General features: G+C 35.2%; 1 protein-coding gene across 1 annotated transcript in view; it reads right to left on the bottom strand.

The window, feature by feature from the left end:
- The window catches only part of LOC148952618 (follistatin-related protein 5-like), a 166,429-nt gene that overhangs the window by 64,124 nt on the left and 88,503 nt on the right, over positions 1 to 13,802 (bottom strand). Inside the window, exon 7 of the mRNA XM_089089238.1 lies at positions 2,842 to 2,979. Within this exon, the coding sequence (XP_088945364.1) occupies positions 2,842 to 2,979 (138 nt within the window). The remainder of the gene's footprint in view (positions 1 to 2,841; positions 2,980 to 13,802) is intronic.

Genomic DNA, 13,802 nt, shown 5'->3' with positions numbered 1-13,802 from the left:
GGTCAACTAAAATGGGGTCATACTTTCCGTGGGTTGAGTTTTGTGGAGGTTAAGTTGTGTGTAGTTTGACGGGCATGGAAACTTAATACTTTTGCTTTTGTTGTTTGCTTTCTTGTTATCTTTATTTTTTCTAGTAAGTTAAGCTGTAATGAAACTTTAACCCTAACTTTAATTTAATTAGAAGAATTTGTTTAGACTTGAAATGTATAAATTATTTATTTTTTACAAATAAACAGTTCGTGTTAACGAATTGTAAGTATGGAGCGACTCATGTTAATATGCCTAGGAATTGAAACTCTAAAAATAAAAAAAAATATGACAGTAAAAGTATCAAACGATTCAACTTTCTATTGAGACTTTAAATAGAAAGTGGAATTTCCTAAAATAAATATGTGCTTCCCCTTTTTCAAACATTAATTTAAAAAACTTTCCGAAAAATGATTTTTTCAGAGAAAAGTAAAGACCATTTTAAAATTAAACTCAGCAGATACCTGTAAAAAATTAAGAAAAATACCTGTAAAAAATTCGAACTCAAAACGACCAGAAGTTACTATTAAAGAATAAATGAAACCCAAAATGAACGGAAATTAAATAAACAATCATAGGAAAAAACATACAACAAGCAATAATATAAATGAATAAACAGATCTTAAAGCAATAATGCTTAGATTGAATATAAAAATCAAGCTTCAAACGAAAAATTTTTTTTAACTTTAAAGTTAAACACTACGACTACGAGTTAACAAGGTACGACTCTGAGAAAGTTTGCCTTATTTTTGAAACAGGGGAAAAACCAAATGGAAAATGGGGTATTTGTGAAATCATACCACCACAGTCCGCATATCAAAGAGCCCTGTTGCCGAGGCTTCAAGCCCCAATCTACAAAAATACGTAATTTTGCATTTCTTCCAGGAAGAACAATCACGGATGCGTGTTAATTTGTTTGTTTGCTTTTTTTTTTAGTCTTTTTTCTTGTTTTTTAGGGGTGGACCACATCAAGCCAAGAGTACCTGAAAGTCAGAAGAAGGCTCAATTGAACTCAAATTAAAAGTTCCACTGCTATTTTTAAGTATAAAAAAATTATCCTACAGCAAATCCTAGTTTTCTGTCGTTTTGTGGCTTAAAAAGGTAAAAAAACATCGATTAAAAATGATGATATAGCCAGTCGATTTGAAATTACCGAAAAGTTATATAGATTGCTTCCCAAACTTTCTAGGGAGTAACACCGTGCAGTAGTGGCGTAAAAAAGGTAAAAAGCCATCGATTAAAAATGATGATATAGCCAGTCGATTTGAAATTACCGAAAAGTTATAAAGAGATCTTCCCAAATTTTATAGGGAGTAACGCCGTGCGGCTGGGGCGCAAAAAGGTTAAAAAGCCATCGATTAAAAATGATAATACAGCCAATCGATTTTAAATTACCAAAAAGTTATATAGAGAGCTTTCCAAATTTTCTAGGGTGTAACACCATGCATTAGTGAAGTTATATAGAGAGCTTTCCAAATTTTCTAGGGTGTAACACCATGCATTAGTGACGTAAGAAAGGTAAAAATATAGAGAGCTTCCCAAATTTTCTAGGGAGTAACAACGTGCGGTAGTTCATTCGTTTATATAGATGAATGTAGCCCATTCAAAATGAACTATTAATATAGATATTTATTTTAACGCTTCGTTTAACTGAATCTATTGACTTGAGGACTGAAAAAAATATGAACATAATTGTGAACATAAATATGACAAAAGTGATGTAAAAGATATTATAGAGGATAGTTTCTTATATTATTTTTTATTATTTAATTTTTTATTTATATAATTTAAATATTATAAGGCTATACAAGTGAGCACTGTACCATTCATGTCTGAACATAAATGCAGTCAACAAATGGGAACCTCTAATACAAACTATTTATCCAATATAGTTCAAGACTATAAAGTGTCACATAATTGCACGTTATTCTTGATAGTAAAATGTTATTTTAAACCAAGTTTGTAGGAATTTTTAAAAGAGCCCAAAACCTCTTGAAAACAGCAAAACAAAAAGACATAATTTTTGAACCCTCTAAACAAGAAATTTACATCCTCCACCTTGAACAGCAAGGGAAATCACATTTTTGCGCGGGTAGCATTCATGGGTCCTCATTTTCTTTTTTTTCTGTTTTTTTCTTGTTGCTCACTTCCATTCATAAGGAAGAATATGTGTATGTATGTATATAAGGAACAGAAATTATCCCTTGATAAAAAATTGTTGGAGATCACTACACCGTACACTGAAAACCGAGCAGCATGGTACTCAGGACTCATGGTACTAAGGAGAATGCGTGAATTCCCGTGGCTGTCTTTTTTTTTTTTTTTTTTTTTTTTTCGCATATATTCGTTATTTAAAGCATTGTTGCTAGTTGTTATGTGGTCTTGCAGGCTATTAATAATAAATATACCAATCTAACTAAAAAATTTAATCCAAAAATACTGCGGAAATATTAGTTTAAGTTACAATACAATTGTTGTACACTGGAAAAGTATTAAAAAGTAATTTGGATCATAAAAATTGAGATCGATGTCTGATAAAATCGGAATGGAGAACAAAAAATTTCGACAAATGCAAAATAAGATTTTGTTGAATGGCCTCTTACTGGAAGAATCATATCTATTTTACTGGAATTTGTTTATGGGGTGTATGGGCAGCACAAATTTGGCGGGGGGTATAAAATTTGTCAAAACAGCAAAATCATGCGAATGAATGAAAATCGGATGAAACTATGGGAAGTTAAAGCAGTGAAGTTAGGGATTAAAAAATCAGTTACCCTCTGTTTTAATACTTGCATAGAATACTTGAATACTTACATCAACAACCACCATCTGTTCCTTGCTGATGACAAGAGCCCTGTCTTTCTTTGGCTGCGTTGCGTAAATGTAACGAGTAGAAACAGCTATTGCACGTCCCCAATTGCACACAACTCCTTTTTCACCGCAAACATAGTCCTAAGAAAATAGATTAAATAAGCAACCACAAAGTATGCATACAAAGTTTATTGTTAATTCGTAAATAGACCTTTTACATGCATAGCTAATGCTCTACGCTGCAAAGCCTAATATATGCACCTGATATGATTCTGTCCAGAAAAAACGGCCATATTACAGGATATTTAATCTATACTAGGTTTGATTAAGAGACCAAAAATATCAACTTCATTGCTCTAGACCGATCGTAACAAGCTGATCTACAACATGCCTTAATTGTAAATGATAATAATGACTATAATTATGCCAATTTATAAATAAATGTTTGCAAGCAAAATTTTAGATATCTCAGGGTATACAACTAAAGCTGTGTAGGATAGCGTATACTATGCAGGTTTCTTGATGGAGGATTTTGATTGCACTGTAATTCTTCAAAAATGGCGTTTCTCTTCAAAAGTCTTTTACATGAAAGTAAAGTTTAAATTACACTTTTTTGAAAAGTACATACATTTTCAAACATGTCCTTTTCTCACATTTATCACATTATCACATTTATCACATTATCACATTTATGTCCTTTTATGACAATCCGTCCTTAAAAAAAGATTTGATCTTAGGGAATGTAGGTTCTTTCGTCCTAACAGGTAGCCCCCTCCCCTACAAAAAAACCCTTGGCACCCCAATGATATTCTACGAGGGTAAGTTGTCTGTAGTTTTATATGGACCGCATTGTAGTTATGGACAATATACAGCACCACGCGGTGTATGGTCAGAAACTGGGAGATTTATCAAAAGCTTTCCAAAAATTTAAAAGGATTAGTTATCTTAATAATTTTCGCTCAATAGTTTGTTTTACCCTATTCAGGCTAAAATGAGTTTTGTGGCATAAAATGGCGGAAACAGTAAGACTACTTTTTAAATGGCCTGAAATGATAGTTTACTGTTGTCTCTTTAATCACTTAAATGGGTATTATAATTCAAATTTGTAGGTTGAATGAGGTACCCCCAATAATGAGCAACTAATGGTTTCATAACTGTTTTGCCATGCACCCGTGCTATCCCCCACACTGGACAACTCAAACGCTTTTTATAAAAATCAAACATAAATTAAATAGGTAGGCTTAAAGAAAATCCATTTCTATCAAATGCATGGTATTGAAAACTGAACATTCTTAAAAGTTCTATTTCAAATTAATGTTAATTTTGAGTTTAAATACATATACCTGGATGTCTCTATGTCATGTATTTTATCATTATTATTCCCTGCTGTTTTACGAATAAATGGTACCTTTTTCAGTTTAGTTTCGTGTGATTGAGCAATACATATATTAACTTATAATAGACTACAGACAAGGTATGTCTTGGCAAGCTCCTTGTGCCTTTTTTTCATGCCACCAATGAAGGTATCCCAGAGTGTTGAAGCAGTTAAAACTGCTACTTAGGTTTGCTCCTCAATTATTACCACTCATTTACACCGTTCTTGTGGCGACTTCGTTTAAGTCAAATTTGCTGTATAACTACTGTAAAATGCAGGCGAGGGTAAATAAATAAATAAAAAAAAAAACACGCAAATTTGTCTCCAGTATGCCTTCGAGATTTCAGTCAACTAACCTACTTAACTAGCAAAGTATAAACACACACTGAACAAGTACTAACAAAACCTATCCTCTCCGCACAAAAAAGTGACCGTTTGTCCGAGTCTCCGGAGACGATTCCATACCTATGCGAACCTGGCGACTAAATCACAAGTTCCGTAGGTGATTATACTTGTTCCGTAAAGCTGTATTAGATTTAATTTATTGGCTCGGAGCGATTAAGTAGTACAAAATTTTCCCTCTAGAGGCGCTGAGGTACGCGTGGTCACTTTTGGAGAGTTTTGACTGTACTTGTTCAGTAGATGATTATACTTAGTTAACCAGCAACTGAAACGTCCATTCGATGCATTGCGCGCCAACAATGGCTCTAGAGGTTCTTATCCTTTCTTAACCTACTTAACTTACCAATATTTTTCCAAGCTAATCTGGGATTTCATTTTGAATGCTGGATTTTTAATCAAACAATCCTTTTAATCAAAAGACTGATCGCTTACAGAACAAATTCAGCTTTAATATTATTGAATTGGAGAGTAATCTTATCAAATATCAAATTTTCTTTGAGATATTCTACCTTTTAATGAAGTTGCCAGACGCTACACTGTCAGAGGCGCTAGTTGTTTTTAATTCGTATATTTTCGTGTTAAATCGCCAAGGATCCAACTCTTATAAGATTCTCATGTTCTTTGATATCAACAACGAAAACTAAATAATCGACTAGTTACTTGCATGCCTTACTTTGCACTTTGGCACGAGTGTCTGTTTCTCGCCTGTGCAGTAGAGATCGATTGTGCATACCAATGTCACCAAAGCAAAAGGTAAGAATAAGCAACTATTTTTCTTCAAAATTGAAACATATTTCAAAGTATAAAACAAATATGTAATATGAATTTTTATAAAGACGATTAATTTGCACAGGATTGTTCATTGCATGTGATTTTGACTTCTAAGACTGTTATATCAACTAGACCCCGAAAAAACGTGAAATTATTATCCCTTGTGTATCAGTAAGTATTATCCGAGAGAAGAAAATTTTTGTTACCTATCAGTGATTCGACCAAATTTTCACTCTTAGATTTATAATTGAGAAGTACCTGAGTCATCAAATTTTTTTAGTCCTCATTCATAGAGATTGTGAGCAAGCATTTGATTTAGCTGATAGAAGAGCCTTAGGGAAGGTCCTATCCTGGTATGTATACCAGATAAATAGAGTAAAGTGATTAGTGTTAAGTACGAGAAAAACATTGCTGCAGTTAAGGTAGGGAATTAGATTACAAGCTTTTTCGATTTTAAATCAGGAGCTAAGCAGGGTTGCGTCCTATCCTCATTTATGTGGATCATTTTGATGGACTTTGTCATAAGGAGCACAGCAATGACAATGGGAGAACATGGAATCCATTGGGGAAGTAAACCTTCCTAGATTCAGATTATGCTGATGATTTAATCATCCTAGATGAAAACGTTAGCAAAATGAATGAAATTTAGAGGTTTTGAGAGTTCAGGGTTCAAGAATAGGTTTAAAATTAATGTTCAGAAGACTAAGTCACTAAGGCTAGAAATATGTGAAGGTGAAGAGGTGATGGTTGGCAACGAGAAGATCGATCAAGCTGCTTCAATTACTTAGGTAGTATTATTATTAAAAATGATGGATGAAGTGAAGATGTTAGAGGTTGAATCACCAAAGCCCCGGTTGTTTTTTCCTAGTTGAAAAAAGTTTGAAAGATAACTCTGCAAACCAAGAATAGAATATTGGAAGCTAGGGTTATAACGGTGGTCAAGTTTGCTCCTGAAGCGTGCGCTCTCAGAATGACGGAGGAGGGTTTGCTACATATTTTCCAGCGAAACTGCCTACGGATTATTTTGGGTGCCCGACTCACTGACCGTATCTCAAACAGTAAGCTATACAAAAAATTTTGCTCAATTCCACTTTCTAGAGCTATAATAAGAGAAAGGTTGAGATGGCCAGGACACATTCTGTGAATGAAGGATGACAAATTCACCGAATGGGGTGGGAAGGTGTCGTAAGGAAAAATTTAAGCGAAATGGCAGCTTCTTAGGAGGGTGTAAAGAGGGAGACTTTGAATAGAATGGGATAAAAGATGAGCGTGCGTAACTGCATTGGCCTCAGGTAGCTTGTTGCTGCAGTGAGTTGTTAGTAGTAATAGTAGTAGCTAAAATATTGTAACAGCCTTCCAAAGTTTTGGCTTTATTTTAGCGTATATACTGCAAACCTTCATAAAGTGTGTCAAGTGCCGTTTGAGTTGAACATATTGAGATTCGACGGAATTAATCAATGCATCTATATAATCGGAGATTAAGAAATAATGGGAAGTTGCTTTTTAAGACAGAGTTGAACTTGTCACTCAATAATTCTTTAGGAATCCCCGATCTTCTGATGGGACATTAGCGGCTCATTAACGTATGCTATGGCACTGTGCAATTAACTGAAGATGCTGAAGTCTTTTCTAATATCTAATGGAATGGAAATTATAAGTAGTGAAACTAGTTTTCAACATATAGCTGAAGAAGTTTTGTTCAATAAATCTTTAGCAATTCCCACTAGAACATTTTCTGTTGGGTTGCTAGCGACTTCGTAGCATGTACTATGGTATTCCATACTTTTTACTAAATAAAATATCATATTAAGATCTATTTACATTAATTTTAAATTCGCTGTAGGCTAGTAAGTTTTTTACCTGAAACCTTCTAAAATTTGAAACTTTATATGTCTTGAATGTTAGAATATTATAATGATATGGTGGTGAGTAAGTGTTTCATTCACAAATTCGCAGCGCTGCATACTTTGAAGTACCTAATATGCCACTAATCATTTACATCGTTCCATCACTAGGTTATATGTGTCGGTATAATCTTCTATTGAAGAAGTTGAAAAAGAAACTCTTAAGAAAAACAACTTTTGAAAAGAGTTCCAAATATAAGTGCAAAATCCAATGAGGTTGTTTTTCAAGTATTTATTGTCTCGCTATGTTAACCTTGCTATAATCGGACCGATCTGTGTGCCATTGTGTCTGCCTTGTTGATCAGACGAAGGGGTGGAGACTGCAACACAAGAGAGCTCTACAAAAGGAGGTGAATTTTAGAAAACAGCCTAAATCACATTTTCTGCCAGAAGCTAAAAAGCTTGTGATTTTTGGATACTGGAATTTTAACAGATGTGTGCATAATTACAGCACCAAATAGCACACTACTTTTATCAAACTTAAAATCTCCTTCAACGAGTCTTTATGAATTTTTTTTTCCAATTTAAAAATCTCAAGATAAAAAAAAATGAATTTCGTTTTGTTTACAAAAATGTAGTTGCTTGTCATATTACGCCAAAAATAGCAGTTCACTTCTTTTTCCATGGCTAAGTTCAAATGCCCCTGCGTTTCACTTTTACTCTTTTGATAGTAGCTAGTTTTCTCTGTCTGGTGTTTTAGTTGTTCAAACTTTGCACAACCCTTGGATATGTCCAAGCCTTAAAAGTAAAGAAAATTCCGTTCTTGGTTTCTTGCACTCTTTTCGTATATGTTTTTGTCTGTGTGTTTCTCATCTCTCGTCCCCGTTTATTATCTCTTCATTTTTAAATTTAATCTTACACAACAAACGCATACTACAAAACCAAGAACTACACAGCAGTAACATCGATCGTTGTTTTAATGTTGAAATCTATAATTTCCGTTTGTTTCACCTCTGTTCTTTGTTCCGTTTGTTTCATACCTCTACTCTGTTTCATACCTCTACATCCGTTTGTTTCATTTCATACCTCTACTTATTCCACACAAAGGTCCTCGTCCTATCTTCTGTTTGGATATTCTGTCTGTCAAGGGCGGATCCAGGATTTTTTTGGGGGGGGGGGGGTCTACTAATTTTTACTTTTTCGGGGGGGGGGGGGTTACTAATTTTTGACTCAGTTTTCGACTAATTATACTGATTTTTACCTAGGTTTTACTAATTTTCGACTAATTTTCGACTCGGTCAAAAATTTCGGGGGGGGGGAGGGGTTCAAACCGGGTACCCCCCCCCCCCTGGATACGGCCTTGCTGTCTGTCCTTATGTTTGTACGTATGCACTAGTACGTATTGTGGTTCATTTTTACTTATCAATTTATAAATCTGGTTTTCTGCCTTAATTTATCGCTTTATCCTAGACTTACATATCCTGACCATCAACTAAAAAAATATTACCTCTTATTTCTTATGATATCTCGGGAGTGAGCTTGAAGCATAGAATTTTGTCTGTGATTTTTGTAGTACCACGTGCATTAATAAGGCTTACAACTGCCATAAGGACGATGACTATCACTAATTTTGTTGATAGTCAGTTTGATCCAGTCAAATTTTTATTCAGTATTCTAAATTTTATCCTGCAATTTTTTTTTTTTTTCCAGTTACAACAACTTACTAAACTGTGACAAAACTACACTTAAAAGTGCATTATCTTACCATCCTCAATGCGTTTTCAAATCTAAAATATCTGCATTGTTTAAAAATCTATCAACAGACCATATTTCTTTTGTAAGGAAGCCTTATTTTTGTGTAAATTTAGTAACTCAATTTCAGTAAAAGTTAGAATCTCCTTTGCTCCAATAGATCAGAAATAAACCGACTATTTCAAATTAGCTAAACTTAAAAACACCTTCGCTTTGTATACCCAATCGTAAATCTTGAAATGACATAACTTTGTTTAAGTAACGAACAACATTTGAACCGATGATAAATAGTTGAAGATCCAATCCAGACTAGTTTTGTATAAGAAAAAGTTGGATATGTAAAGTGTTACGACATTTCAAGGTTTTAGAATCAAGGCCCAAAATACTTGAAAAAACTACTTTTTATCAGAAAGTTGGCGATTGGCTAAAACGACGAGGCAGAAAAGTCGTTAAGCGAATCAAAATTGAATACCAAATTGCATAAAATCTACGGATCGGAGAGAAATAGAGGTTATCTTTGGAGGAGAGCAAACTAGAAAGAAACTTAGGTAAGTAACCTTTCTAACTAATTATGGCAAGCACCTGCTTTGTCTCAATTTCCTTAAATGTAAAGTTAAAATAATAATATAGAATCTTTTCGAAACTTTTGTCTAAGCCGAGAAGATCCTATTTCTGTGTTGAATTAAGTTATAAATTGAATCCTTCGAATTTACCTTTTTAGCCCTAACTTTAGTCAGAGCTGTATCCTTTTGTCACTTAGTCCGAACCCAAAATATCCTATGTCTCTGTTGAATTAAGTTATCAATTGAATCCTTTGAGCCCACTTTTGGCCCTAAATTGAGTTACAGGGGTAATTTCCTTTTTGGAAACTTATCCCGTTGATTTATTAAAAGTTTGAGTCTTGCGGATCGTTCAAGGTATTCCCTTGGATTTATTCTGATTAATTAAGAGATGCTTGATCTAATTAAAATTAAATAGATTATAGCAAAGGGCGGTAATCACCCGTTTAAATAACTCAAGATTCTCGTTAGATATTTATTTCAGTTGGTTGTGGGTATCATATTTTCGTCTTTATATTTCCTTTTAGTTAAGGCCGGGTCTGTAAAGGATAGAATACTCTACGATTAATTAAATTAAAGAACTCAAGTGAGTGTCTTCCCAGAAGCACAAAATTGGTGGAATAAACTTATAATAACCTAGGGTTTAAGGTGGGAAAACCCACAACAGGGAGTAGAAATAATTGGCTGTATGCTTCTTCCCAATTTAGTGTTTCATGGAACTAAAGCATATTATTTATAAAATAGGTCACACACAGAAATTAGAACTCGCTAGACAATAGTTTTGCTTATCTCCTTGTGGATTCTCTAACGTTATACGGAAGAGAGTCTTATCCCCTTTTGCTCGTTCTTTCACCTCCCTAATCCTGTACTAGCCGTATATACAGAAAATCGGAATTCCTTAGACTATAGTTTTGCTATCTCCTTGTGGATTCTCTAACGTTATACAGAGGAGAGTCTTATCCTCTTTTTGTTCGTTCTTTCACCTCCCTAATCCTGAACTAGCCGTATATACAGAAAATCGGAATTCCTTAGACTATAGTTTTGCTATCTCCTTGTGGATTCTCTAACGTTATACAGAGGAGAGTCTTATCCCCTTTTTGTTCGTTCTTTCACCTCCCTAATCCTGTACTAGCCGTAGTAGAGATGCAATATTGAGTCGTGTCACCCACCCCTGCTGCCACCTACAACTTTTTCGCACCCCAAATATGGGTATAGCCTCCCTAGGGAGAATGAGTACGTAATGGGTCAATGACCTCTTTTTCCAAGGTCGATTTATTTGATGTTTCTGTGTGTAATAGCTCGGGGGACGAAGGTTGCACATGCGCATTGAATTCTAACGGGAACAATGTTATTGATCTAGGACTCGAGGGGGAAGTGAATTTCCGAGAACTTGATTGCGTAATCGATCGCGAATGTCATGGTGTCCAGAAATAGTATTTGTTGTTGTTGTAAGTGCACGCTTTCAGCGAATGTTATGATCCAGAAATAGTATTTGTTGTTGTTTTGGTCATGTACATGCTCGAGGCGAATGTCATGGTGTCCAGAAATAGTATTTGTTGTTGTTGATCTCGCCAATGTTATGACTTTCCCAGAAACAGTTAGATCACGTGTTTCCTTCTCAGCCAATCAGCGAGTCGGATACATCATCCTTCTCAGCCAATCAGAGACCTGCTTACATATGATCTTCCCCGTTACATAACAATTCACCATTGAGATTTCGTATATAATGGACATGCAATGTGATTCAATTATCAGAAAGTATTTTGACACCGTGTAAGCAACTAAAATGGATATTATTGATGAACTTGAAGCCTTGGCAGCCACAATTAGCAATGTAAGTTCTGTTTTCATTTTTATTTTCAAAATAAAATTGTTTTCCGTGGTCACCCTCTACTATATTTGTGTAAACCCCCCCCCCCCCCCAAACCATACAAACATCATTATAATCAATGGAAAACATAAAATATATTCTTTTTACCCTAACCCTCCCTCCACCATTGTTTTACAATCCCAAATTCTCGCAAAAAGAAATACCATTTATATACATTCCTTCCCACTATTTTTCCAGATAAATCCCCCCCCTCCCTCCACCATTGTTTTACAATCACAATCTCGCAAAAAGAAATACCATTTCAATTGACATCCTTCCCTCTATATTTCCAGCTAAATCCCCCCCTCCCTCCACCATTTTTTTACAACCAAATTCTCGCAAAAAGAAATAGAATTTCAATAACTTCCTTCCCTATATATTTCAATCTAAAGCCCCCCTCACTCAACCCTTGTTTTAACACCCACAATGAAAACATCAATAAATAGCCTTTCGAAAAATTCCGTCCCTCTATCTTTCCTGCTAACTACCCCCCCCGCCTCCCACGCAAATACAAACTCCACAAAGCTATCTTTATAGTAGTTAGAACAATATAAAATATGCTCAGTTTAACCATCTAAACCCACCCCTCCTTACGACTTTAATTCTTTCAAGAGAACTAATACTCTTTTTATCGATAGTTCAAGCTAAAGTGACCGCTGACTTCTGTCAATTTTTAGTGAAAATGCCGTTCTGTTTTGACACAAGACTCCAGTGCGTGGCTAAAATTAGCTGTCACCCCTTTTAAAGCACTTCCTGTAAAAGGTTCTCAGATCAAAATGGGATGTTTTTCTCCTGTCAAATTAAAGCGGTTTCATGCAGACAATTGCAATTTATTAAGCGCAGGCATATACAATCTCTTTTTGGAGAACCAGTGAAATCTCGTTATTTTCAAATTAAGATCTAACAATATATTTAGGACATTGGCGAAAGGGGGAGGGGGCCATGCCTCAAGTCTATCTCCATCATTGTAAGGTGAAAACAAACTGTTTCTTCGCGTGAAAAGTAAGGGGGGTGAGTTTAAGAAAAAGATACAGTGCTTTATTATGCGTAAATTGAATAACATTTTTACCATATCTTTCGGTGGAGGAAGGGGGATATTTTTCCATGTCTGTTCTCAGGGATATTTTCCGTGGGGGTTATTGTCCGTGGTCTGTTTTTCTGGGGGTGTGATAAATATACAAACTAGCCCGGCCTTTGAACGTTTCAGTGAATCGTAATTCTCACATTCAAAAAAAAGGATGCAATTAGTATATTTCACGAAATTTTTTACGTTGTGCTTACTTGGTGATCGACTAAACAAAATTATATGGATGTGGATGCTAACTTTCTTTCTGTAAAAAAGGGGCAAATTATTTTGATACTAATTTTTTCCCTTCTTTTTAAGGCCAATTATGAAGAATGTATGGCGCCACTGCCCGCTAAGAAAGCCAGAGATGACTAGACAGCCCCATCAGTGCCAGCCCCAATGCAGCCTGGGTTTAAGTTAAAGAGAGAGTGGACGGCTTCATATAATATGGTGAACCCTGCCGAAGCTATGCAAGATCGTGAAATAGCCGGTCCAGTCGCACAAGAACATAGCGACGTCGCCCCGTCCGCCCTCCAACATGCACTACCTGGTCCTTCGGGCACCCAAGCTCAGACGGATTATGCAAATGTAAGCATTTTTTCCCTACCTATCTATTTCTTCTAATGTTTTTTCTTTTTCAATCCCAATATAAACTTGTCACAGAGATATTAACCCCTCACCCCAAACATTGTTTTCTCCACCCTCCCTCAGAGATATCTAAATGTAATTTTTTACAATGAAACCACTCTTTTCTCTGCTCCCTCCCCCCCCCCCCCCCTCGGAGATATCTAAATGTAATTTTTTTGCAAAGAAACCGCTCTTTTTTCTGTTAATATCGCTTCAATATCTCATATAGTTTTAGATACCAATGAAACTCAAAATGCTATTTTTTCTAATCTTTGCTATTTTCTCTGTTGCTATTTCTTCGCTGTTATCGCATAAGCGAATATTTTTCATGGGTAATTTCAATTAATGCTCACCATTTGAAACTCAAAATCCCCTATTTTTCTCAATTGATTATCACAAGTTTCAAGAGAAGGAACTGAGTGAGATTATTCACATTTATCTATTTGTTACAAATGAACCCCTAATTTGCGCAAGGATATTTTAAAATAACTTTCAATCTTACAAAGCCTTGCCAATATTTTAGTGATGTGGAAACATTGTTGAATTAGAATTAACGGTTCTCGAATTTAATTGTACTGTTTCCCAGAGAATACGCTTGGAAACAGAACAGACATGAGATTAAAAATAATCTAGGCTCATTTGGGGTCATAGACAACCTGTATGGGAAGTAGGCGAAACGACTTATGCCGCCAAACAA

Source organism: Artemia sp. Qi Xiang Cuo, chromosome 5, assembly GCF_049724085.1.
Source record: "Artemia sp. Qi Xiang Cuo chromosome 5, ASM4972408v1, whole genome shotgun sequence".
In the NCBI taxonomy this organism is placed as follows: Eukaryota; Metazoa; Arthropoda; class Branchiopoda; order Anostraca; family Artemiidae; genus Artemia; species Artemia sp. Qi Xiang Cuo.
Note: the sequence above shows the minus strand (reverse complement) of the source record. Positions and strands in the feature narration are given on the sequence as shown.